The 26161-nt window shown below is 45.2% G+C and overlaps 1 protein-coding gene across 5 annotated transcripts in view; it reads left to right on the top strand.

Moving 5' to 3' along the window:
* The first annotated feature begins 2941 nt into the window (after positions 1-2941).
* The window catches only part of ARHGAP19 (Rho GTPase activating protein 19), a 28501-nt gene continuing 5281 nt past the window's right edge, over positions 2942-26161 (top strand). The window contains exons 1-9 of one of the 5 annotated variants that reach the window (XM_053312474.1): positions 2942-3066; positions 17962-18227; positions 21351-21431; positions 21745-21954; positions 22274-22500; positions 22668-22754; positions 23407-23472; positions 23990-24181; positions 25216-25314. In XM_053312474.1, the coding sequence (XP_053168449.1) occupies positions 2987-3066; positions 17962-18227; positions 21351-21431; positions 21745-21954; positions 22274-22500; positions 22668-22754; positions 23407-23472; positions 23990-24181; positions 25216-25314 (1308 nt within the window). In that variant the 5' untranslated portion in view covers positions 2942-2986. Of the gene's footprint in view, positions 3067-7381; positions 7516-7640; positions 7794-7863; positions 7946-16607; positions 16652-17961; positions 18228-21350; positions 21432-21744; positions 21955-22273; positions 22501-22667; positions 22755-23406; positions 23473-23989; positions 24182-25215; positions 25315-26161 lie in introns of those variants that run through there. The other 4 variants (XM_053312475.1, XM_053312477.1, XM_053312478.1 and 1 more) reach the window with 4 other exon arrangements.

The raw sequence follows: 26161 nt of genomic DNA, 5'->3' as shown, positions 1-26161 counted from the left end.
ACACACACACACACACACACACAAGACTGCTCCATTCTCTCTCTCGACTGCTCCATTCTCTCTCACCCGCCAAGGCTGCTCCATTCTCTCTCTCTCACCCACCAAGACTGTTCCATTCTCTCTCTCTCTCTCTCTCTCTCACACACACACACACACACACACACACACACACACACACACACACACACACACGACTGCTCCATTCTCTGTCTCTCTCTCTCTGTTTCTCTCTCGCCAAGATTGCTCCATTCTCTCTTTCTCTCTCACCCACCAAGACTGCTCCATTCTCTCTCTCCCTCTCCCTCACACACACACACACGACTGCTCCATTCTCTCTCTCTCTCTCTCTCTCACACACACACACCTGCTCCATTCTCTCTCTCTCTCTCTCACACACACACACAAACACACAAGACTGCTCCATTCTCTCTCTCTCTCTCTCTCTCTCTCACACACACACACACACACACACACACGACTGCTCCATTCTCTCTCTCTGTCTCTCTCTCTCTCGCCAAGACTGCTCCATTCTCTCTCTCTCTCTCTCTCTCTCTCGCCAAGACTGCTCCATTCTCTCTCTCTCTCTCTCTCTCTCACACACACACACACACACACATGACTGCTCCATTCTTTTTCTCTCTCACACACACACACAAAAGACTGCTCCATTCTCTCTCTCTCACTCACACACGCACAAGACTGCTCCATTCTCTCTCTCTCACTCACACACGCACAAGACTGCTCCATTCTCTCTCTCTCTCGCTCTCCAAGACTGCTCCATTCTCTCTCTCTCTCTCTCTCACACACACACACACCTGCTCCATTCTCTCTCTCACACACACACACGACTGCTCCATTCTCTCTCTCTCTTGCCAAGACTGCTCCATTCTCTCTCTCTCTCTCACCCACCAAGACTGCTCCATTCTCTCTCTCTCTCTCACCCACCAAGACTGCTCCATTCTCTCTCTCTCTCTCACCCACCAAGACTGCTCCATTCTCTCTCTCTCTCTCACCCACCAAGACTGCTCCATTCTCTCTCTCTCTCTCACTCTCTCTCTCTCTCATACACACACAAACACGACTGCTCCATTCTCATTCTCTCTCTCTCTCTCTCTCTCTCTCTCTCCAAGACTGATCCATTCTCTCTGTGTGTGTGTGTGTCTCTCTCAAGCCACGCCTCCTGCTGCATCCTTTCCATCTTTATTTCCTCTTCTCCCTTCTTTTCCAAAATTATGAGAAGAGCTTCTCATTCCCCGCCCCCCCTTAAAAGTGTTCCATGTTATGTGATGATTTGGCAGAGGTGGAAAGGAAGAACAATGCATTTTATTATGTATTTTGTATAGATTGTATACTGTTTATATTATTTGAATGAATTTTAATTCAACTTATTTCATATTAATTTAAATCAATTTTGGCCTGCCAGGACATCAAAAGTTAAATATTGATTAAATTCATTTTTAATTCATTTCACTTTAATTTGGTTGGTTGGTTGATTGATTGATTGATATCAAGTATTACTCTAATAATCAGCACCCTAAGAATTGACCTCGGCCCCCATGAACCAATTCACGGTTGGTTTCGGCCCACCAGGTCATTTGAGTTATGCAGGCCAGCTTCAAAGGAACAACAACAACAGATAAATAAAACAAAACAAGCAACATTCCTTGAAACTGTAGGAGATTCATTGGGTAAGGGCATATTGTGCATTGTTTAAAAGACTTTATGTGTTACAGCAGGTATCTATTATTCACACCCATTATATCTCACTCTTCCTCCAAGGAGTGTAGTGGCTTTTATCTTCTCAAAAACTCTGAGGTAAATCTGGCTGAGATCTAGCAACTGGCCCAAGTTAACCTATTGAGCTTAATGGCTGAGTGAGGATTTGAATTCGGGTCTCCCTGGTCCGAGTTCAACACTCTAAATTACACCACACTGCTTATCCTTACTGAACTAAAATATATATGATATTATGAAGCATACTCATCTGTCATTGAAACATTTACCATCTCTCCAGGTGTTGTATACTGCGATAGCTAAAGATGCTTGCTTAGTGTTTTGTTTTAACTGTTATATTCTGCTATTGCATGGAGAGCCTGGTAATCTCTCCTTTAGGAACTACTCAGATTCATACCTGGTGTTGAAACTCAGAGCAGTAGTTTGTGTGATTGACATGTAGCAGGAGTGGTTGAAGTCAGGAGTTAAGAATGTTCAAGTTTTGAACTACATGGCAGTTGTTATGATGTTGTTGGATAATGTTTGTAATACATTGAAATATGTTACTTATCTTTAGCAATAATAATTAAAGAAATATTAAAATTATATGACTGAGTTCATAGTAGTAGAATCTGTAGACCTCAAATAGTTTTAACATCTGCTTAACCTCTACAGTGCTACAGTCTCAAAGCTCCCAGGCCATTAAATGGGTCCTTGCTCATAATCTTTGATGGCTGGTGGCCAACAGAATTTGCAAAACACCAGCAGGGCAATGGGCAAACGTTAAAGGACACAATCTTGTAATTTTAATCTGGTGAGTGAAATTATTTTGCAGCTTATTTTAGGAAGCAGCAAAGCAAAGGTATGGTGTTGCTTTTGGGGGATTGATCCTGCTGCAAGAATAGTACTGTGTGTCTGCAAACCTGTCTGTTCCACCCCTTTTGGGGTGGGGCGGAAATCAGAAAGCATAAATAACATAATTAAACAGATAATACAAAAACACCATGGTAAACGCAAACCAGTCCTACAAAAAGTTGTTATGGAACTCCCAATCATACCAGCCCAAAAGACGTAAATTGAAACACCGACCATAAAACAACATATTCCATGATGCTTAGCGGCGGAACATTTTCCTCATCCCCTATTCTCCCAGAGCCCGCGGGAAGTTGTTAGGCGTTTGCCGTATTCGAACAAGCCAATGGCTGCGTGAAGAGGCGGTGGTGGGTGGGACTGCTTTAGAAGCAGCCAATTGACTTTTGGAGTTTAGCGACCAATGGGAAGTCAAAGCGGCAGATATGAGATGGCGGCGGAGTCGGCCTTAAAGAGAGGAGAAGGTGGTAAGAGAGTTGGCAGGTAGGTGAAGGTGCGGTATTGCTGGTGCTACACGGGAAACGTTAGGTGTGCTGGAGGAATGACCTGGCAAGGCTTGATGTAGGGACTGGGGGGAAATAGAGGCCAGATTAGGGAGAGAGGATTGTAGGTTAGCGTGACGCTATAGGGCTGTTGCCGTAGTGAAACTAGGTAGGAAGGAACAAGCGGTTCCAATCTTAACCCCGCTTCAAAGAGCTCGTTTTAGGGTACATTATTGAACAAAGCACGTTGTTTACTTCCATCGCTGGCAAGCTATAGAATATTTCAGTAACTGGTCTAGTAATAAGATCCTGTTCTCCTATCACTGTATCGAGCAAAGGTTAGACCGCTCTCTGCCTTTAGGAAGCTTTTTGCTCGTGGAGAATGTGTAATACTTGCTAACTATGGTTCTGTCTATGATCTATGGTTGTCACTATGACAATCCTGTTCTTAGAATAACAAATTTGTGAGTACTTCAAGCTTGTTTAGATCATCTTTCTGCTTATTCTACCCTGGAATAATTGCTCTGTTTAAATGAATGGGTTTACTGTGGGATATTATCTTTATCCAGCACTTGTTCTAAATTGAAGCAATGGGGAGATACTGTGTTCCAGTTAGAACTCCTCTGTATTTATGGGGTACTATAAATCCCTTGGCAACTAGATCACACAAAAAGATGACTGCAAGGAGACATGACAGAGGTTTAAAAAATCATGCATGGTGTGGAGAAAGTGGATAGAGAGAAATTATTCTCTCTCACACATAACACTGGAACCAGGGGTCATCCCATGAAATTGATTGCCAGGAAATCTAGGACCAACAAATGGAAGTACCTTTTCACAGAACACATAATCAACATGTGGAATTCTCTGCCACAAGAAGTGGTGACAGCCAACAATCTGGATGTCTTTAAGAGGGGTTTGGATAACTTCATGGAGGAGAGGTCTATCATCAGCTACTAGTTGGAGGGCTTTAGGCCACCTCCAGCCTAAAAGGCAGGATGCATCTGAATACCAGTTGCAGGGGAGTAACAGCAGAAGAGAGGGCATGCCCTTAACTCCTGCCTGTGGCATCCAGCAGCATCTGGTGGTGGGCCACTGTGTGAAGCAGGATGCTGGACTAGATGGGCCTTGGGCCTGATCCAGCTGGGCTGTTCTTATGAACTACTGTATAAAGTTTCCACTGCACTCAGTAATTTGAATTTTTGGTGTGAACTGAATCCCCTTTGCATAAGATGAAGGTGTGGTGATGGTGGGCAGAACACATTCTTTTAAAAGCCACATGAGTTGTTGGCTAAGGATCTTTGGATATCATCCTCTCCTGGTGATCTCTTTGTTTTGCACACCTTCCCTCTATAGCAGGTCTAGGAAGAAATGAGACACTGTGAGCCCAACTTCTGCTGTAAAATGTACTATAGAAGTTCAGTGAAGCAACCCTGCCTCCAAACAAATAAGATGTGAATGGCAGCTGTCAAGAAGTAGCATATTCCTTACATAACATTTGTTACCTAATAATCCAACCAATCTATGTGGTGCAGTTCATCATGGGAGGCATCTAAGAGGAGTTCCCCTGTCCTTAGGGAAGCCTGTCTTGCATGGGGATACTCGTTCAGACTTTCAAAAATATGCTGCTGTTACTGTACAGTGGTGCAAACTGGCCAGAAGTTCAACTCTTGGCCTGTTAATCACTACTGCTCCCTGCTGCTCACACGTAGAGTGGCATTTTTGTGAATAGGGAAATCCCTATCCATGATGGTGAGCACTTCAGTGATTCAAAGGCTGGGATGATCCAGCATGAGCCGTGGGGAGCAGCAGTGATTGATGAGTTGGGAGAGGGGACCTTTGACCCATTTGTGCCACTGTATACAGTTACAGCAGTGTATTTTTGAAAGTCTGAATGGGGCTCCAGAAGGTGGGGATTCTGTGATGGCTTTTGAGATACAGCTCCCAAGAAATTCAAGGAAGTGCCTAGCTTCCTTGAACACAAAGAACACGAACACAATCATGAACAAGCTTGACAAGGTATGGTAATTTGAAGGCAGAACTTTCCCCCACTACATCCTGGCTGCTTGAAATAACATGTGATGCTCTCTTAAGTCGAGAACAAACCATGCCACAAGCAGATGTCCTGGTGTGCAGGATTTGTTCTCTGACTTTAATTGACATGGAATGTACTAAATAGGAATGTGCACGAACCTGTTCAGGGGCATTTTACAGGCCTCCGAACAGGTTCGAACATTGGGCCGGTTAGAAGTTCGAGTGTGTGTGTGCCTCTTTAAGGGCGAGGGAGGGTGCACTTACCACTTCCGCCGCTTTCTCCCCCGCCGGCGCTCGTTACTGTTAAAAGCCTTTGGGATGGCAGCGTACCTCCCTGCCACCCCGTTGCCCTCCGCGCCAGGTACTTCCGGCCGAGGAGGGCAACGGGGCGTCAGGGAGGTACGCTGCCGCCCTGAAGGCTTTTCACAGTAATGAGCGCCCTAAGGGGAGAAAGCGGTGGGAGGGGAGAGGTAAGTGCACCCTCCCCCGCACTTAAAAAGGCACCCCCGCTGTCTTCGAATCGCCCAGCCGTGGTTCCATGCACATCCCTAGTACTAAATTCTTGCTGTGTCTGAATCGCTAAGAACAGAAATTCATGGAAATCCTGCCATTCATTAATTAAACTTTATGGAGTCAATTTACAGAGATGATCTGTTATACGGTTACTCCTAAAGGTAAAGTGTGCTGTCAAGTCGATTTTGACTCCTGTCACCCACAGAGCCCTGTGGTTTTCTTTGGTAGAATACAGGAGGGGTTTGCCATTGCCCACTCCCGTGCAGTATGAGATGATGCCTTTCAGCATCTTCCTATATCGCTGCTGCCCGTTATAGTACCAGCGGGGATTCGAACCAGCAGCCTTCTGCTTGTTAGTCAAGCATTTCCCTGCTGTTCCACTTAAGGTGGCTCTACTCCTACTCCTACTCCTACTTATATTCTGCTTTTTAGCAAAAGTTTCCAAAGGAGTTTACATGGAAAAATTATAAGATGGTTCTCTGTCCCCAAAGGGCTCACAATAAAGCAAGGCAGGCACCAACAGCAGCCACTGGAGGAATTTTGTGCTAGGGCTGCTTAGGGCCAGTTGTTCTCCCCCTGCTAAATATAAGAGTCACCACTTCAAAAGGTTCCCCTGCTCAGCGGGGGTTTATTGCTAAGCAAACTATTCAAAGCAGCAAAATCCTGATCCTTCAAAACTGATATGTGGCTCATAATTATACTGTAGCTCTCTCTCGTCTTATGGTGATTCTAGTTATTGGTATGTTACCCAGAGGCTTTTCTCAAGATATCAGTTCTGGCAATTTGTAGAACAAAAAATATTAGTGACAGATCATCCCTTAGCCCTGGGGCCTGACTAACCATATCCCACCAGAACCAAAAGATGAAGTATATGGTTCTTTTTTTTATTTTTTATTTTGGATATTTTAGCGAAACCAGTGACTCAAAACAGGAATTGCCTTTTTCCTTTCCCCTGTAAAAAAAAACCCAAGTAAGAAATAATCCCTGTGTGTCACTCACTGCAAATGTACCCAATTTGGTTCAAATGAGTTAGACAGTCCACAAATTAGCCCACTTGCGCCTCAGATGTTCACGCGGCCGTCATCCTGAATTGGTGTGGATACCCATTTGGGCATCTCAATGTGTCCCTACAGCTGTAGTAAATTTGGTACAAATTGGTTAGGCGGTTCACAAGTTAGCCCACTTGCACCTCAAAAGTTTGCACATCCGCCATCTTGGATTGGGGTGGATCAGAGCTGCCAAGAGTGGGTTCGGGCCCTGGTGAAAAATATTTTTCGGGCTGCTGCAATTCCACCCCCCCCAACCGTTGCTGCCGCCACAAGGCCAAACCGCTGATCTTTAAAATAATTATAGCTGCCATGTGCATGGCCCATGGTGGCAGCAGCTGCAGGCAGAGCAGGAGTGGCTGCCGAGCCTGACTGCCTGGCCATGGCCCTTGAGAACTGTGAGGCGCGCCTGCGCAGTTTGAATAGAGCCTTGATGCTCTGCAAGGAGTGCCTCAGCGGCCACTCCTGCACTGCCTGCCTCTGCCGCCACAGTGGGGTGCTTGGCATGGCGGCTAGAATTATTTTAAAGATTGGTGGTTTGGCCTCGAGGCAGGCACGGGGTGGGTTGGCAGCAGGAGGCAAGACAAAAACATATGCAACAAAGTCGGGCCCTGGGCCCCCTTCCGGACTGCCAGACCTTGATAATTTGTTCTGGCTTCTCCTCCTCCACCTCTTGCCCCTGGAGTGGATGACATCATCACAAACTACGCCATTGAGGTGTCCTTACAACTGTACTTGATCTGGTTCATATTGAGTAGGCTGCTAAAATGGTTGTGTGATGCTTTAGAAGGGACCGATGGTGGTTCTCCCTTATCTATGAGGATGAGGAAAGGCTCTAAGGTGGTTCTTAGACTCTGGTAAGGCCTATTGACATTCAGGAAGTTGACAGCAATACAGCTACATCCTGTCTAACAGATCTCTAGCTACCACAATGAGCATGCCACAGAATCACAGGAGGTTGTTGCATCTGTTTAGGGGGTGTAACAATGTATTAGAAGAAGAAGCAGGGAGATGGAGTTTAGATGAGGAACCGGTAGTCTCAGGAAATTTAGGAAGATCGTGCAGTAGCTGTATGGAAGCATTCTATAAATAAACAGAATCTTGTTTCCGTGAGTCTGAGGCACTCTGCATGAGGGTTAGTACTGCATGAAGCAGGGGCAGGGCTTTTTACCTTTGTAAGTCTGTTTTCCTTACACACAGAGAATTTGGGAGAGGAGGAAGAAAGAGCTGAGGTCTAAGAGGAGATGAGTCCTTCCAATAAGTATGAGTGAAGATAACCCATTCAATGTAAGAACAGGCCTGCTAAATCACACCAAAGGTCCATCAAGTCCTGCATTCTGTTTCCATGGTGACTAGCTAGATGCTCATAAGCATAAAGCTCCTAACCCCTGCTAACTTGGCAAAGAGGCACCTTTAATGTGGTGATTCTCTTTATTTAGCAGGGGGAGAGTAATTGGCCCTATGCCCCCCACCCCACCACAGCACCTCCAGTGACTGTTGCTGGTGTCAATCTTATGTTTCTTTTTAGATTGTGAGCCCGCTGGGGACAGGCAGCCATCTTGTTTGTTTATTATTTCTCTGTGTAAACTGCCCTGAGCCATTTTTGGAAGGGTGAAATCAAATAAATAAAGAAGCAGGCCCATTCATATGTTATGCTCAACGCTCCTACAACGAGTGTACAGTGTGCACAGGTACAGTCATTCACATGTTATGTTGAATACAGGTACAGAAGTGCACTTCCTATCTGTAGCATGCATTTGAAGGCCTGTATCTAGGTTTGCTTTTAAAATGAACACAGGTACAGTCATTCACACAAAGACATATACGAGTGTACATACATCTGTATCGGGCTACTCTCTCTGCATACAGAGGTTCCACGTGGCCAGCCTGATTAGTAGGATTATCGCTGGCTAGTCTATAAATTTTATTTATTTTCACATTTATATATCTTGCACTTCCTCCAAGGAACCCAGCATGGTGTATGTGGTTATGTTTTTCCTCACAAAAATCCTGTAAGGTAAGTTAGGTGGAGAGAGAAGTGACTGGTCCAGAGTCAACCAGTGAGCTTCATAACTGAATGGGGATTTGAACTCAGGTCTCCCCAGTCCTAATCCAACATTCTAACCACTACACCCCACACTGGCTCTATTCAACTAGTTCCCTTTTAAAGGCCATCTAAACTAGTATCCTTTGCTGCATTCCATGGCAGCAGATTCTATAACTACATGCTGTGTGAAGTACTTCCTTCTATCTGCCCTGGATCTCCAGACAATTTCACTGTATGATCCTGAGTTCCAGTATTAGAGAGAAAAATTGTTTATCCACTTTTTCTACACAATGCATTATTTTAATAAGCCTCAATCATGTCTCTCCCCCCGCCCCCCCTTGGCTATCTTTTCCCATCCCTAAGCTAGAGTGCTCTAAACATATTGGTCTTTCCTTGCAGGGAAAAGTGCTCCAGCCCCCTGATAATTTAATTATCATTTTCTGCATGAGCCCTTTTAACAAGTCCTATTTAATGTGTATGCAACCTGTGTGCAGTGTACATGTGTATGGATCTTTAAAAACATTCAGTTATGTACACACTGTTCAGTGCCTGTATAATTGTACATTCCCTATCCATACTATGCATTTGAGAGGGCCAGAAATATTTTGGTTATATTTCAAAATAGGGAAATATTCAGCATGTAGATTTAATCCCTGTTGGGAGCCAGGAAATGGGAAAATGGATGGGTGAAATAAACAAATCTCCTGGGCTGTCTTTGCTTGCAAGAAAAAAACAAATTGAGTAGGACAATGTCCAAGGCCTCCAGAAGCCTGCTGGAGAGGAGAAGAAGAGGGACACCATCTACCCCAGGGTGAGAGGCCAGGTGCCTGCCTGGCTATCTCTTCTTTTCTGCCTCCCTTGGTTGCCAACTGTCCCCCCGCCCCCCAGGAGTAGCTGTGAAGAGGCTTTGCAGGACTGGGGCCTCCAAGGGTGACTGGGCAGTTTTCCTGGTGCCACCTGCTGAGCTTGCTGCTCAGCCTATATAGGAACGCTGCCAGTGGTGGCGGGGTCACCACCAAAAGGGGTTGCCCATCTGGGAGAGCCACTTCAGGGGGAAACGAGAGTGAAGGCTGGACATTTTGTCCAGATATTTTTATAGAAGGAGGTATTCAATAGTGGAGCTTCTGTTTAATTAGTTTTAAGCTGTTTTGGAATTGGGTTGAAGTTGTTGCAATGTGTTTGGGTTCGACTGGAGATGAGGGGACAGGGGTCACCTTCATTGACTATGGGGCAGCTATCTCAGTAGTGGTGGGGAACAGAAGAAGTAACGCCGGCATGTCAGCAGGCCATTCCAGGGGAAGGGTAGACGGAAATTTAATAGCTGTCTCCCCTTCTGGCTGTCTTGCCAGCTCTTTGACCTTGGGGAGCACTGCCAACAACCCACATAGCCTTACCCTGCTCCTCTGTAATGCCAGGTCGGTCCAAAATAAACCTGAACTCATCCATGATTTGATCATGGATGAAGGGGCCGACCTGGTATGTATTACCAAGACCTGATTGGAGGAGGCTAGTGGTCCAGTTTGGTCCCAGCTTCTCCCTCCAGTATATTCTGTAGAGGAGCAGGTGAGGGGCTGTGGGTGGGGATTTGGAGTGGCTGTGGTCTATAAGAATAACATCTCCCTTACCCAGGTCCCTGTTAGGGTATCAGACCATACTGAATGTGTGTACTTGAATTTGGGGACCAGGGATAGATTGGGACTTTTGTTGGTGTACCGATCACCCTGCTGCCCAGCAGAATCCCTTACTGAGCTCACGGACTTGGTCGCAGTGGAGTCTCCCAGACTCTTGGTGCTGGGGGACTTCAATGTTCATTTTGGGACCATTTTGTCCGGGGCAGCTCAGGAGTTCATAGCAGCCATGACAACTATGGGCCTATCCTAAGTGGCCTCTGGATCGACACATATTGCAGGTCACACGCTTGATTTGGTCTTTTACTCTGATCAGGGTGGTGTTCCGTGGGTTGGGACTCCTGTGATTTCCCCATTGTCATGGACAGACCACCATCTGGTTACGGTTGGACTTACAACCACTTCCCAGCTCCGCAGGGGCGATGGGCCTAATAGAATGGTCCGACCGAAAAGGTTATTGGATCCGGTAAGATTCCAAGAAGCCTTGGAAGGATTCAATGTTGGCTTTGCCGGTGATCCTGTTGATGCCCTGGTTGAGAATTGGAACAACTTGCTCACTAGGACAGTAGACATGATTGCTCCTATGCATCCCCTCCTACCTGCTTCAAAATTCGCCCCTTGGTATATGGAAGATCTACGGGGGCTGAAGCAGCAAGGTAGGCGACTGGAGCGCAAGTGGAGAAAGACTCGACTCGAATCCGACAGATTACGACATAGAGCACATTTAAAGATCTATGCTCAGGCAATACATGCGGCAAAGAGGCGATTCTTTTCTGCCTGTATTGCCTCTGCGAGTTCATGTCCAGCGGAGTTGTTCAGGGTTGTGAGGGAACTAGTATCTGTTCCCCCTCCCTTGAACCAGAATTTGGAGTCATCAGTTACATGCTGCAATGTGTTTAAAGAATTTTTCGCAGATAAAATCTCTCGGATTCTGTCCAACTTAGATGGAGACTCCACAATTAATTTAATGTCTGAACTGGAGGTGTCCAACAACAACTCTTATGTGATTCGACTGGATTGGTTTCAGTTTGTGACTCCTGAGGATGTGGACAAGCTGCTTGGAGCGATGAGGCCTACTACTTGTTCTCTTGACCCTTGTCCAACATGGCTTGTTCTATCTAGCAGGGAGGCTGTTGGAGGGGGCCTGGTGAAAATCATAAATGCCTCTCTGAGGGAGGGCAGGATGCCTCCTTATCTTAAGGAGGCAATTATTAGACCTCTTTTAAAGAAGCCTGCATTAGATCCCTCAGAGTTGAGCAATTATAGACCTGTCTCCAACCTCCCATGGCTGGGCAAGGTAATTGAGAGGTTGTTGGCCTCTCAGCTCCAGGTGGTCTTGGAGCAAACTGATTATCTAAACCCGTTTCAAACTGGTTTTTGGGCGGGCTATGGGGTGGAGACTGCCCTGGTCGGCCTGATGGATGATTTCCAATTGGGAATTGACAGAGGAAGTGTGACTCTGTTGGTCCTTTTGGATCTCTCGGTGGCTTTCGATACTATCAACCATAATATCCTTCTGGAATGTCTGAGAGTGTTGGGGGTGGGAGGCACAGTGGTTCCGCTCCTACCACTTGGACAGATTCCAGATGGTGTCAATTGGAAACTGTTGCTCTTTGAAATCTGAGCTTAAGTATGGTGTCCCTCAAGGCTCCATACTTTCTCCAATGCTTTTTAACATCTACATGAAACCATTAGGAGAGATCATCAGGGGATTTGGAGCTGGGTGTTACCAGTATGCTGATAACACCCAGATCTACTTCTCCATGTCAGCTTCTTCAGGAGCTGGCATATCCTCCCTAAATGCCTGCCTGGAAGCAGTAATGGGCTGGATGAGGGAGAATAAACTAAAGCTGAATCCAGATAAGACAGAGGTACTTATTGTGTGGGGTCAGAACGCCAGGGACGATTTTGATCTACCTGTTCTAGATGGGGGTCACACTTCCCCAAAAGGAACTGGTTCGCAGTCTGGGAGTACTTCTGGATTCACACCTCTTCCTGGTTTCTCAGATTGAGGCGGCCACCAGGGGTGCTTTCTATCAGCTTCGGATGATATGCCAGCTGCGCCCGTTTCTCGAGATCAATGACCTCAAAACAGTAGTACAGTTGTTGGTAACCTCCAGACTTGACTTCTGTAATGTGCTCTACGTGGGGCTGCCTTTGTACGTAGTCCAGAAACTTCAGTTGGTTGAGGTTGGTCTCTGGGTCATCTCGGAGAGACCGCACTAGTCCTTTGCTGATGGAGCTACAGTGGCTGCCAAAAGGTTCCCAAGCAAAATACAAAGTGCTAGTTATAACTTATAAAGCCCTAAACGGCTTAGGCCTTAAGAGAGCGTCTTCTCTACTATGAGCCCTACTCCCCATTGAGGTCATTTGAGGAAGTCCATCTCCAGTTACTGCCAACTTGTCTGGTGGCTACACAGAGACGGGCCTTCTCGGTTGGTGCCCCGAGGTTGGGGAATGCGCTCGCTCCATACTAAGATACGATCCCCCCCCCAATAATCTGGCAATTAAAAAAAAAAAACACATCAGAAAACCCATCTTTTCACCCAAGCTTTCTCAGCTTTTTAGAATTTGTCAGTTTTAATTTTGTGGTTGATTTTAAATTGTTGAATTGTTTTAACTTTTTATATGTGTGTTAATTGTTTTATGTTAACCTCCCAGAGACAAAGGTTTGGGCGGTATAGAAATTTGATAAACAAACAAACAAACAAATAATTACAAATGGCTCCCCTCATATATTCAGAGTAAGAATTGTCTGTCTGATCTGCCAGCATAACCTTTACAGTTTTAAGTCATCTGATCCTTTGGATATTGATAGCATGGCTGCAATTCTGATTTAAAGAATTGTCATTAAAGCGTATGTTCTCCACAAAAGTCATGTTATGTTGGAAAGCTCTCTTGCATTTTCCTCCACAATAGTTATTCCCCATCTACTTAATTAAAATGGATTCCTCTTCATTAGAGAGATCCAGTAACTTCCTATTTCCTGGGTCAGAGGTTTTCCCTCTGTAATTCTCAGTGAGAACTGATTAAGACTAAAAGCAGTGCATATCAATAATTGACCTTGTTTTTCTCAGTTTGTTTGATCAGAATTTAAATAAGAGTCCTTTTTAACTTCCTCGTCTCTTATAGTTTTTATTTATTTATTTATTTATTTATTTATTTTATTTTATTTTTACACTTATATCCCGCTCCTCCTCCAAGGAGCCCAGAGCAGTGTGCTACATACTTGAGTTTCTCCTCACAACAACCCTATGAAGTAGGTCAGGCTGAGAGAGAAGTGACTGGCGCAGAGTCACCCAGCTAGTATGGTTGAATGGGGATTTGAACTCGGGTCTCCCCAGTCCTAGTCCAGCACTCTAACCACTCTGTTGCATTATTAAGACACACCTACTGTGACAAAACAATAATCTTCTTCATAGCCTTATCGAGGATGGACTTGGGTGTTCTTCACCTTCTTTGGTAGCTAGTGTCAGCTGTGGTTAAATACTTGAAGTTTCTAGACACCAGCATAAAACTCCTAGTGGTTCATAACCAGAGTTTTAGACCCCAGCCCAGTGAATGGCTGAAAAGATATTTCAAATTCCTGAGCAATTGAGCACCCAGAGTTTTTCCAGCCTTGCCTGATAAGCTATTTATTGAAGACATGTAGATATTTTCATGCAGTTAAATATCATTAAGTGAAATGCTGCAAACACTCGTTGTCTAGGTCTCCCTTGAGCCCTGGTCTCATACCCTGTTGTAATGAGGATTTGATTCCTTTTGTGAAAAGAATCCTCTTGTTCACCTGCTCCTTCATGAGCAAAACCCTTTTCTTGCTGATTTGGTTGGTCTTCAGATTTAACTTGGTGAAACAGTTTTCTGTGAAAGCAACCTCTGCTTTCTCTTCTTCCTTTCCTGGCTACTCTCTAACTGGAAGGAGAATGGAGAGTGAAACAGCAATCCTGAAGGCTAATGCACTGAACCCTGGGAGGTACTGGGCTTCCAGGATGATAAAAGCAAAGATAATCCAAATGGCAAGGCAAATGACCCCCCCCACCCCCTTGCTATTTTTCTAATGTCACTCAACTGGGGGTGGGGGCTGCTCACATCCTCCCTCTCTAACATGGCTGCAGCAGAGGGCTTGTTCTGCTTTAAGTGACTAGGCTGGCTCTTTAAAAAGGGTTGTGATCGCATTTCCATTTCATTAGCAATAATAATAGGCAGGCATATTTTTATGCGAGGGAGTCTTGCTGATAAAGTGACCTTTCAAAATTACAAAGCACAGTGAAATGTAACACAGAATAGAGGTTTGGGGGCAGTTCCCAGCTGCAAAGTCTCTAGTAATAAAATTGAGGAATTGTCATCATAAGGGCAGGCAATAATGGAGTGCAAGCCAACTTGTCTCTCTTACAGCACTATCAAAATGCATGGACTTTTATAGGGTTAAAGCAAGGGGAAAAGCTGTACTCAGAAGATCCTTCAGCCGAATGTTAGAGAGAGATGACAAGCAGAGGAGGAGGGGAGTGATTGCATCTCAATCATGTATCAAATGCAAACTGGGAAATACAGATTAGGAAGGGGAGATTTTAAGGACAGTTTTATGTAAGAAGAATATTAAGATGGGTCCAGAGATTGCTGGTAAAGGAAGAGGGTTCATACAAGCAAGAACAGTGAAGCCAGTGGAAGAATTAGGAGATCTTGGGTTAAGTACTGAAGTTGCAAAACTGGAAGTCTCCAGCAATGAGAGAGGAATTCCACCAGGTAGGGTGGGACAATGCCAAAAGGAAACTTGAAGGTAAAGACAAGAATTTTATATTGGATGTGGAAAGTAAGCTAGTAGAGAGAAGTTGAGAACAGCTTAGTGAACAACATTCATAGTGGAATTATAGACAGAGATCAAGTTGATCAAACAAGGCTGGAAGGAAGTTACCAGTTTAAAAGTTTCTGGAAAAAAGAGGTTCTGAGCAATACTGAGAAGGCTTCCCAGGAAACAAATGCAGAGATAGAATAGAAAAGGAGTGCAGATCTCCGAGGAACCCCATTAAAGAAAGGAAAGGCAGAAGAGGAAGTGCTGCTGACAGAAATGTTGAATTCAAAAGATAGAAAAATAACAATAAAATTAAAAGTTCAAAGAACGAGAACTGGGCCGATTTTCTATGTCTAGTGCAGCCAAGGTTTGAGAAGGTGGCAGTAAGTAGAACATATGAATGAAACAGAAGGCTCTCTTGAGGCCAAATAGCATATGGGAGATAAAGCAAAAGAATCTAGACAATATACTAGGCAGCATATTCAGGAATCTCTGCATGAATGGAAGGGGAAAGGGTGCCTCCTAAGAACTATTTGGAAAATCACATGACAGGTACTGAGTGTGTGTGTAAATGGTGAAATATATAATGGTGAGCTGTGAGCAAATATTCCCAGCCTATCCTGGGCTGAAGCAGAAGGTTCAAATGCCTTTTCCTGTACCATAAAAAGGTACAATCTCAAATAAACAAGCAGAGCCACTGGAGAACATAAGAACAGCCCTGGTGGATCAGGCCCAAGGCCTATCTAGTCCAGCATCCTGTTTCACACAGTGGCCCACCAGATGCCTCTGGGGAGCCCACAGGCAAGAGGTGAAACCCACTGTTGATATGCTAGTGCCAAGTAATATTGGTAAAGGATGCAGTTTCAGAGAGAGAGAGAGAGAGAGAGAGAGAGAGAGAGAGAGAGAGAGAGAATGGAATTCCACAGGGTAAATGCAGTATAGTGGACTTTGTAGAAAGAAACATTGTGGTAGAGCAGGAACTTTACAGTAGGCAGATGAAAGAAATCTGAGGAAGCAGCCACTGCAGGGGGCAAGGAAGTTGTTTCAGTTGTTTCCTATTTGCCTATATGGAAAATGAATAAAAGAAATGTACTGGCAAGAGGCGAAGGGTTCTAGTGTAGCATAGCTGAGACTTTATTGCAGATGAAATGACTGAAAAATTGTGGGGTTGTTTTTTTTTGGAAAAAGTAGTACTTGACACATCGGAACAAAATCTGTCAAGGAATATGACAAAGGAAACTTTCTATTTCAGTGCAGGTGGTGTGGCTCACCAGTCATCACCCATCCCCACCTCCTTGCCCCATAGAAAATGACATGAATTGGTTGGTCTGAGTTCTGCTTTGACTCTACAAGAAGGTCGATGCATTTGTGCCAACAGGACCAATAAATGAGTCTTTGTGTTGTTTAGTGTGTGTGGAATTTGCATAGGCTGTGCTGGATCAGGCAGATCTGTTTCTGAAAACAAGGAACAAGTTCTTCTTGCTGTGTCTTTGCTTCCCAATGCCTCGCCAGAAGCTTTCAGCACTTGTGTAAGAGATCTGACTTTCTATTTATTTAAGCAATGGTGCTATCAGATTTCCTGGAAGTTTAGAACTAAAAAACCCCAAATGGATGGGTGCCTCCTGCCCATTGACTGTTGCTTGAAAGATGCTTGGCTTTTTGTTCAGGGTTTTTTTCTTAAAGTGTGGATAACTGCTTGGGCAGTGGGGTGGAAGAAGAGGGTTTGAGTTGTGAATAATTGGCATAGTTGTATGGGCTGAATAATTCCATTAAGCTAGGAAGCTAACTACCGCATTAGCCCTCCTTAGAAGGAGATCTGCATCCAGTTAGATTAGAAAAGATTCTGGACAAAACATGCTCAGCACAAACTGGCTGGCACATGTTAAGAGAGCATTATGCGCTGTGAGGTCAATCAGCAGTCAGATCCAGCTGCTTGTGTTGAACTGCTCCATCTTGTTCTCTGCCTGTTAAGCATGCCAAACTGCAGGGAAGCTTACTAAGTGGCACTGGAATCTGGCTGCACTTGGCAGTTTGCTCACAAGTGGCTAAAGAAAAGTACCTTCTCTATGGCTTACTACTTTTGGGAATGTCTTTGCCAAACGTGTCGCACTAGAACAGGGGTTCTTAGCCTTGGGTCCCCAGATGTTGTTAGAGTACAGCTTCTATCATCCCCAGCCACTCAGACCCAAGGCTGAGTACCCTTGCTCCAGTGTGTCTTCATATCCCTCTATATAGGTGCAATGTATCCTGCTGCAGTGCCAGCCCAGGGGCATCTGCTTTATCCCCCGAAGTCCACAAGTAATGCTTGCTAGCAAGTGGCTTTGGGGTTTTCCCTGTAAAACCATCCCACTGTGAGGGTATGTGAGGAATTTGGATAATTCAGATTGCAGCTCTTTGATTCTTCTGCGTGTTGGGTGTGTGCTTGCATTTTTAAAAAATGCCCACAATAAATTCTATTTAACACAGGTTACCACTGGATCAAACCCTTAGAAAAGCTAGAGTAAACTTAGCAATTCTTCTGTCTGGTGTACAATTTGGCATGAAAATGTGTGTAGCATTAAAATGGAATACAGCTGCCTTTTCAATAAGTATAGCTGGCATAGTAAGCAGTGTTCTGCAGTGCCTGGATACAACAGCAAGTATGTGGAGCTTGCATCCTTAAAACAGTTGTAGAGGTAGTTCTTACAGTGTAACCTGCAAGCTAAGCTTTAGCTCCACTTGGCTTGATGTACTTGTACCTACAGCTGCTCTTGTATGGCTGAAGAGTATTGCTGCATTAATGTGCTTTGCAGGACATACCTACACAGAAGCTAACGTCCTTTTTTTTGGTCTTTTCTAGCGATGCCATTTGCAGTTTTGTTATCTGCAATGACTCTTCCCTTCAGCGGCAGCAAATAATCTTCAATCCAGACTTCTTTGTGGAGAAGTTGCGACATGAGAAGCCTGATGTGTTTACAGAACTTGTGGTCAGCAACATTACCCGGCTGATTGACCTGCCAGGAGCAGAACTAGCCCAGTTGATGGGAGAGGAGGACCCCCAACTGCCTGGTGGGACTGGGGTGGCCTCAGGGTTCTTCCGTTCGCTGATGTCCCTGAAACGCAAAGGTAGGCATGGCGTTTTGGCTAACACTTTTTCTCTTGATCTTTCAATGTCAAGCCCTGGTATTCTAGATTCAGGTTCTGTTAGCTGTGCTGTATAATCTGCCACATCCCTAAGGATATTCATGAAAATTTTTCCTAGTCTAGTAAAGTGCAGGTGAGCTCATTATCTCACCAAGAGGTTTGCTATTAGGGCAATAATTGGTTCTTGCTATGGAAATGTGAGGAACTGTAATCTTCTTTCTCACCAATTCCAAAGAATACAACATGAAGAAATAAGATGTATTTGGCAGTATTGTATTTCATTCAGTACTGTGGTTGCGTTCTGGTATGTACAATGTAGCCATCATTTGTAACTTTCTGTTTCTTCTGGAAAAGGAGCCTAGAAGGGCACCTTCTGTGCCTAGAAGAGCTGCCTAGGGATCTGAGATACTTCTTGGTTTTCCAGCTTTGGAATAATTTTGAGCTCCCACTCTAACTTGTAACCCCTCTTTTGGTAAATTCCTAGATGTGCTAGGCATTTTGTATGATTAGCAGGCACAAGAACTCATCTGACCAAGCTCTCTTGCCAGTGCTGACCATCAATCTTGGACCTTTCTGAAGAGATGTTTATTCCTGTTTCCTCACCACTGGGTTGGTAAAACCCATGAAGCTGTTGAAAATAATGTTCTCAAGCTCCTCAGCAGTGTTGAGCAAGGATACTGTAGCTTAAGTTGGTTGAAAAGTTTATCTTGTCTTGTTAGACAACCAGCCTCAAATTCTGCAGCACAGTTGGTGCTTCTTCCCTGAAAACAGAATCATATCGTGCAGTATTTGCATCCCTTTGCGGTATAATGGAGGTTCTATCTTGCCTTGTCCAGGCTGCCTGGGTAGTTAATGCTACATTTAAGGAGTGGAATGTGAGGTTGCTTGAATAAGCCCTTCCCAGCCAGAATGCAGTAATAAATGCCAGCCTAAAGATCTTGGATTTAATCTTTCAAAAGATATTCTGTAGGTATTCTCAGCCAATCTTTAAAGTCAGCTATAGGGGTACAGATGTTTTTTTCAGGTAAGTACATTGTCCCAGAATGGACAAATCAGTTTTATTTGTTCATGTTCATGAGCCAGCGTGGTGTAGTGGCTAGAGTGCTGGACTAGGACCGGGGAGACATGAGTTCAAATCCCCATTCAGCCATGATACTTGCTGGATGACTCTGGGCCAGTCACTTCTCTCTTAGCCTAACCTACTTCACAAGGTTGTTGTGAAGAGAAACCTAAGTATGTAGTACACTGCTTTGGGCTCCTTGGAGGAAGAACGGGATATAAAATGTAAAAAAATAAAATAAATGTGTCTATAATAGCAGCCATTTGTCATCCTTTTCCCCAAACTTCAACACTGTTTCTCTAGCTTTGCTTAAAATAATTTGCCTTTAGGGATTATAGCTTTTCAGTCTACATATACAAAAAGGAACTAAAGCTTTCAGGCAGCTTTTGCAATAAAACATGCTGGGTGAGAAGAAAATGTCAAACAAGGCATTATTTTTAATTTGTAATAAGAAGAGCTGATGTTGCCACTGGAGTGGGCATGGATGGAAAAATATTGAGGTAGTATAGGATGGGAGTTAGAGAGAAAGAAGCAAACTAAATACGAGGAAAACTTCCTCAGCCAGCAAGCTTGTAACTTTAACAAATTTTGTTGAATATTCATGCAGCAAGGTAATAGAACTGGTTGCTATTGACCTTGAGTGGCAGTAGTAAAAATATTCAAAAGTAAGATGAGAGGTGGAAGGAAGAAAAACAATGTAGAGTCAGTCTTAACAACAATTAATAGAAGCAGTTCTCGACCTTAACTGGCTAGAGCAAATATTAGACTGTGTGGTCACCTTAACATCTATAACCACTTACACACATTCTTTGTCACAGAGCATAGCACACCTGGCTGTTAAGGTGCTTTGGTGTCAAGTGGACTCTTTTTTCTAGCTGGCTCTTGACAGCTCCAAATGGCCTAGCAATTACCTTCATGGAAAGCCATAACACTGTTCTTTATATTTACATTCTTGCTGGAGCTTCTAATTAACGAGCAATGCTGCTTAGACCAGGACTGCATAACTTTGGCCCTCCTGTAGATGCTAGACTAAAACACCCATAATCCCTGACTATTGACCACTGTGGTTGGAGGTTATGGGAGTTGTAGTCCAACTGCTGGAGAACTGAAGTTGTCTAGCCTTGCCCTAGACCATTTACTGGTCCCTGTTATATCACAGTGAAATGAGTAGGGCATGAGCTTTCTAGAAATACAATCACAGAATGTGCTCTGACAATAAAACACACTAGTAGAATATCAAGCCCAAGCTGCTTGGTCATTCCATAATGTTGGTGCAAACCCTGATACCTTTCTTGGCTTCTGCAGATGCTTTTCTAGATTCCCCTGGACGCTGGCAATTTGAGTATGGGAAGACTATATCAGCTTGTCAAGCCCATTTTTACTATTCCTATGGAGAATAATAATAATCTTGGAGCAGAAGAGCATACTGACCTATGCCCAAATATTGGGCTATGGGCTGTGTGGAAATCTTGGGAACAGGTTTCTCCTGACTGTTATAAGTTTATTCGGTCATTGACCAGCAAAAGGTTTCTCCTGATGGAAATTGTTGCAGGAGGAAGCCCTGCAGCCTCTCAAAGCAATGAGGAGGAAGAAAGTGGGATGCAGACCTTTATGCATCTCTCTAACATCTCTCTGAGTAGCCTGTGGTATCATTCCCAACCTTGCTGCTGCTGACAGCACAAGGAATCAGGAGTTGACCTGAAACATGCATGTGGCACTAACTCAAACACGCTGCACCTCCATACACCTTAGCTAAAACAGAGAAATGTTGGACCTGGATGACTAACATGCCAGCATCCACATAGAGCATCATAGCTTCCTTTTAATAGAGCACAGGAGGAGTTTTGCTGCTGTGGTTTAACCCTGAGACCAGTTGACCTCATAAAAGGAATATTGGCAGGTCATTTGCAGGAGGGGAGGCTGGCACAGGGCTTAGGTCCTGCCTTCTAAGCATTGTAGGGAAATGCTTAGCATAGTTCTGCAGCCCTCAGAAGTTGTTGTGCTCAGTTTTTCATATCTCTTTTCCCCCCCTCTTCTCCCTCCAGAGAAAGGGGTAGTGTTTGGAGCGCCACTGACAGAAGAGGGCATTGCTCAAATATCTCAGCTGATTGAGTATCTGCACAAGAGTAAGTGGTAGCTGGCTGCCTTATTACTATCATTTGGTAACATCAAGGACTGTGGGCTGGTTCCGGGTTGTGACTTTATCAGACCTCCATAGCCACTAAAAGCCATGCATGTTTCTAGACATGAACATTCTTGTTCTCTTCTCCCCCTTCCCCTCCCAACATCAGATGTTTTAGTGATTCCTTTACATTAGGGTTTTGCTGGGTATTTCAGTAGTATCTCAGCAAGAGGAGGAAAGATACAAGATTAAAAAGCAAGGGTGCATCTAGCACTCGTCTGGTACCCCTCCATCTTATTTTTCCCTTCCTGGTGCAGATCTGAGGGCAGAAGGCTTGTTCCGAGTGCCAGGAAATAGCACCAGGCAGCAGAGCCTGAAAGAAGCCTTGAACAGTGGGACAGAGATTGACTTGGATTCAGGAGAATTTCACTCCAATGACGTGGCCACTCTGCTGAAGATGTTCCTGGGGGAGTTACCAGAGCCCCTACTAACTCACAAACATTTCCATGCGCACCTCAAAATTTCAGGTGAGCCAATGCTGGGAATGAAATGGGAACCAATCTGTGGTGCACTAGCAACAATAACCTAAGGGTTGCTTGTTCAGTGGTAAGACTGTTGGTTTAATGCGGGTGCGGGGGCATGCACTGCCTGGCCATGTCCTGGTTAGAGTGTCTAAGCATGAAGCCTAAGGCTTTGGGGTTTCCGAAGGTGTTGGGTTGTGGGGGGTGGGGGGAGAGAATGACAGGAAGCTAGAAAGGTCATTCATTGAACTTGGTGGAGATCTGCGTGGCAGGAGTTTCCTGTGGCTTACTATTAACAGATGTCTTCTGAACTCTTGGACTATAGAACTGATGCAGTTTGATGACAAAGGCAACAAAACCAGCATTCCAGACAAAGAGCGTCAGATTGAAGCACTGCAGCTCCTCTTCCTGATCCTGCCACCGCCCAATCGTAATCTGCTAAAATTGCTCCTGGACTTGCTCTACCAGACTGCCAAGAAGCAGGAGAAGAACAAGATGTCGGCTCATAACCTTGCTCTCATGTTTGCACCTCACATCTTGTGGCCTCGAAATGTAAGTGGGGTCTTGTCTCTCTTGCTGCCTGATCTTTGGTAATGCTGCCTGACTATACCCTCTGAGCTTGACTGCTATGCCCTGATATCTGAAAAATCAATTTGCCTCTACTAATGAGCTGGTGACCTTTCCAGTGACCCTGCCTTGATCCCCCCTGCTATTCTTAGGTGACTGCCAGTGATCTGCAGGAGAATATTATAAAACTGAATAATGGGATGACTTTCATGATCAAGCACTCACAGAAGCTATTCAAGGTAGGTGTTCCTGGGAGAGAGGGGACAATTCCCAGCTCTTTATCAGAATCTACACACCTCTTACCCCTGCCCCATATACTCATGCTATTGCTTGCTGAGGAAACATGTGCTCTACATACTCTTCTGAAAGACCCAGCCTGGCTTCTTCTCCTATTGCCTTTTTGGAGGTGTTACATAACGTATCCACTCCATCTGCTGGGCAGACCATGCCTGGCATTGATAAGTTAAAGCAAGACCACTTATATCACATCTAGACAGCAAGATCATCTACACACATGTATGGCTGATGGTGGAGAACCTCTGCCTTGGTGTGGCTCTCTTTGTAGGTAAAAGTAAGAGTCTCCCTTCCTGATCAGTTGCTGTTGTAGTCACTGAGGTTGTTGTCCTCCCTGGTCTCTTGAGGTTTGGGGCAGATGACTCCCGTGCCTATAAAGGAAGCACATTTAAGCCTGCAGAAGAGTTTCCTGGGACTGTCCTCATGGTCTTCCAAAAGTGCTAGGTGATGTTCTTTTGGTCATCAGCTGAAGCATTCCTGGTGCTGTCTGCTGCTGGTCTCATATCTTTGAACAACTATTGTGGAACTGTCTGTATCGGAGATGGGGAGACTTTGGCTTCTGCTTGTCTGACTCTTTCTGTTCCTTTACCTTCCAAGGCTCCAGCATACATCCGGGAATGTGCCAGACTGCATTACTTGGGCTCCAGAGCACATGCCTCAAAGGTAAGAGCAGTGCATAGCATCTGTCACAGGAGAGAGTGCATCGCATGGACATAATCAGATCAGCAAACTGAAAGCTGAAGCAAACTGTTTTCATGGAAACAAGATTTGCCCAGAAGGGATTCTTGGGGGTGGGAGTGGGGGGAATCTGTGGTTTGGGGGATGAAGAGACAGAACTGGACCCTAGAATTGCTAGCAAGCTTGCTATATATCCCTACCAATAATGTTCCCTCTAGTTAAGCTAACGTCTCTAGATAACTGGGCAAACTCTCACTTGACTGACAGGCTGTTCTGAAGCATCTAGGTAATGCACAATGTATCTGAGAAAAGAAGCAAGGACTGGGCCCTTGGCTGTGAGGAAAAAAACATTTCTGACCTGGTGCTGCCCCACTGGAGGTGAGGCTCATGCAGATTAATTTCTGCAACAAATGACAGAAAGTTGTTAGGGGTAGGATGTTGACAGGGTATGGTCAGCTAGGACAAAATGGGCGAATGTGCTGAGTGTTCTGAATTTCCTCAGGATGACTTGGACCTGCCAGTGTCTCGGGGTCTCAAAGACTTCCAGCTCCTGAAATTCAAGAAGCGAGGGTTGTTGGATCCCTCTACCCACCAGGAAGAGACACAGCAACACACAGAGCAGGCTCTGAAAGAACTCTTCCGTCATGTTCATAATATGCCAGACTCTGCTAAGAAAAAGAAGCTTATTCAACAGGTAGGAGGAGAACAGGAGCAGAGAATAATCCATGGGCAGTGGCACTCTTACCCCTGGATTTTGGAGTCAAAGTCCATGGCCTCCATACCCCCTGGGGACTCCCAAATTCTCTTTAGACTATCCGGGGTGGTGTGGTCACTGCTGGCCTGCACTGTGCTGAGCGGCCAAGTGTGACTATGACTTGTGTCGGGTGCTTTAAAGTTGGAGTGGGGAGTGGGGAAAGAAAAATGTGGAATGGGAATATGCTAAGTTGTGTGTTGAAATGTTTCTGCTACTGCATATTTGCATAAATATACCCCATGTGTTAAAAATATTGTGTTTGTCACGGTGTGTGTGAGTGAGTGTGTGTATGTGTATGTGTGTAACGGGATGATGCTTAACTTGCAGTGGGAGGGGGTCTCCAGTAGGGGTGTGCACGGAACCGCCAACTGCGGTCCGGCACTGGGGTGGGGGGTAGCTTTAAGAGCGGCGGGAGGGTTTACTTACCCCTCCCGCCGCTTTCCCGCTCTGGCGCCGTAATGATAAGAGTAACTGGGGTGGCAGGATACCTCCCTGCCGCCCCTTCCCCAATATTGCTGGAAAAACTCCCAGCAGTCCTTTGCGCGCGCACATTGTGCATGCGCGCAAAGAACTGCTGGGAGTTTTTTCCAGCAACGTCGGGGAAGGGGCGGCAGGGAGGTATCCTGCCGCCCCAATTACTCTTAGCATTACGGCGCCAGAGCGGGAAAGCGGCGGGAGGGGTAAGTAAACCCTCCCACCGCTCTTAAAGCTACCCCCTCATCCGAACCGGACCGCCCTGGTCCGGACCGGTCCGGAGGCTTTTTCAATGGTCTCCGGACCGGTCCGGGCCCCTCCCTAGTCTCCAGCAAATGGGGGTCCTCCAAAGGCCTTGAGGTCCAAGCTCCAAAACTACCTAAGTGCACCTCTGTCTATGAGACTTCCTGCTTGGAATGGGAAGCAGGAGTTAACTTTGAAGTGGGCAGCTGAGAAATTTAGAGTGGCACAGATGCTATAAAATATGTGTGTGTTCCTAGTTTCACAAGCATTCTGAAGCTCTCACTCCTGGGATGGATACGCCCACACCTCAGACCCAGAAACGTGCCCGCACTCGTTCCTTCAGTGGTCTAATCAAGGTAAGAATCCTCCCACTAGCAATGCCTTCTGCTTTGAGGGAGGTGCTTGAGAGGCATTTTTCTGGTATACCCCTTGGATACATTGTTTACAACCTGGATGCCCATCCCTCTGGCTTCACATGCTGAGCATATATACTATGAGCAGCTTCCTAAGTCTGTAGAGTTATGCTTCCCAGCAGCTGCCTGTTTCCTTCTGGAGAACAGAAAGAATGCAGGCTTCCATTAGTGGGGAATGGCTGTTGTGGTACTTAAAATGGGGAGTGTGAAGACTGTCCTGATACTTGGACTCTTAGCCAGCCTAAAAGTTTGAGGGATGCCCCCCAGCACAAAAAAGAGTGTGTGTGGGGGGGAGGTTTCATTACCCTAGTTGTTCCCCATTACAATACAACAGTTTAAAAAGTAATTTGCAAAAACTTTAAGGGAGACCAGAGAAAAATGGGGGTGGGATGAGCCCACCCTAGCCATGCCCCTGGCTATGGGTCTCTTGATACTTCCTGAGAGTGGGATCTACTATGGGCGCTCCCAAGAACAAGGGCTCCATAACATGAATCCAAGTACTTCCCTCTCTTTTAGTTGCAATTCCCTCTCTTTTCCCTATTCCCCTCTTGGGGCTGTGTTTAATTTGAGAAAAGAGGCTCTTGTGGCCACAGGGGACTTACTACATTAAAAACCATCAAGTTATTCCCTCATTCTAGGGCACACACTTCTCGGCTATAAGAACTCATTGCAACTGAGGGAAATTTAGGGAGGCTCTGGCTGTGTGAGATGGGATGCATCAGTCTTGATAGATATTGACCCAAACATGGACACAAAATCATTGCCAGCTTTAAGCAATAGTCAGATGAAA

The sequence above is a fragment of the Hemicordylus capensis genome, chromosome 3 (genome assembly GCF_027244095.1).
Source record: "Hemicordylus capensis ecotype Gifberg chromosome 3, rHemCap1.1.pri, whole genome shotgun sequence".
Taxonomy (NCBI): Eukaryota; Metazoa; Chordata; class Lepidosauria; order Squamata; family Cordylidae; genus Hemicordylus; species Hemicordylus capensis.
The sequence above is the reverse complement of the archived record's forward strand: the minus strand, read 5'-3'. Positions and strand labels throughout refer to the sequence as shown.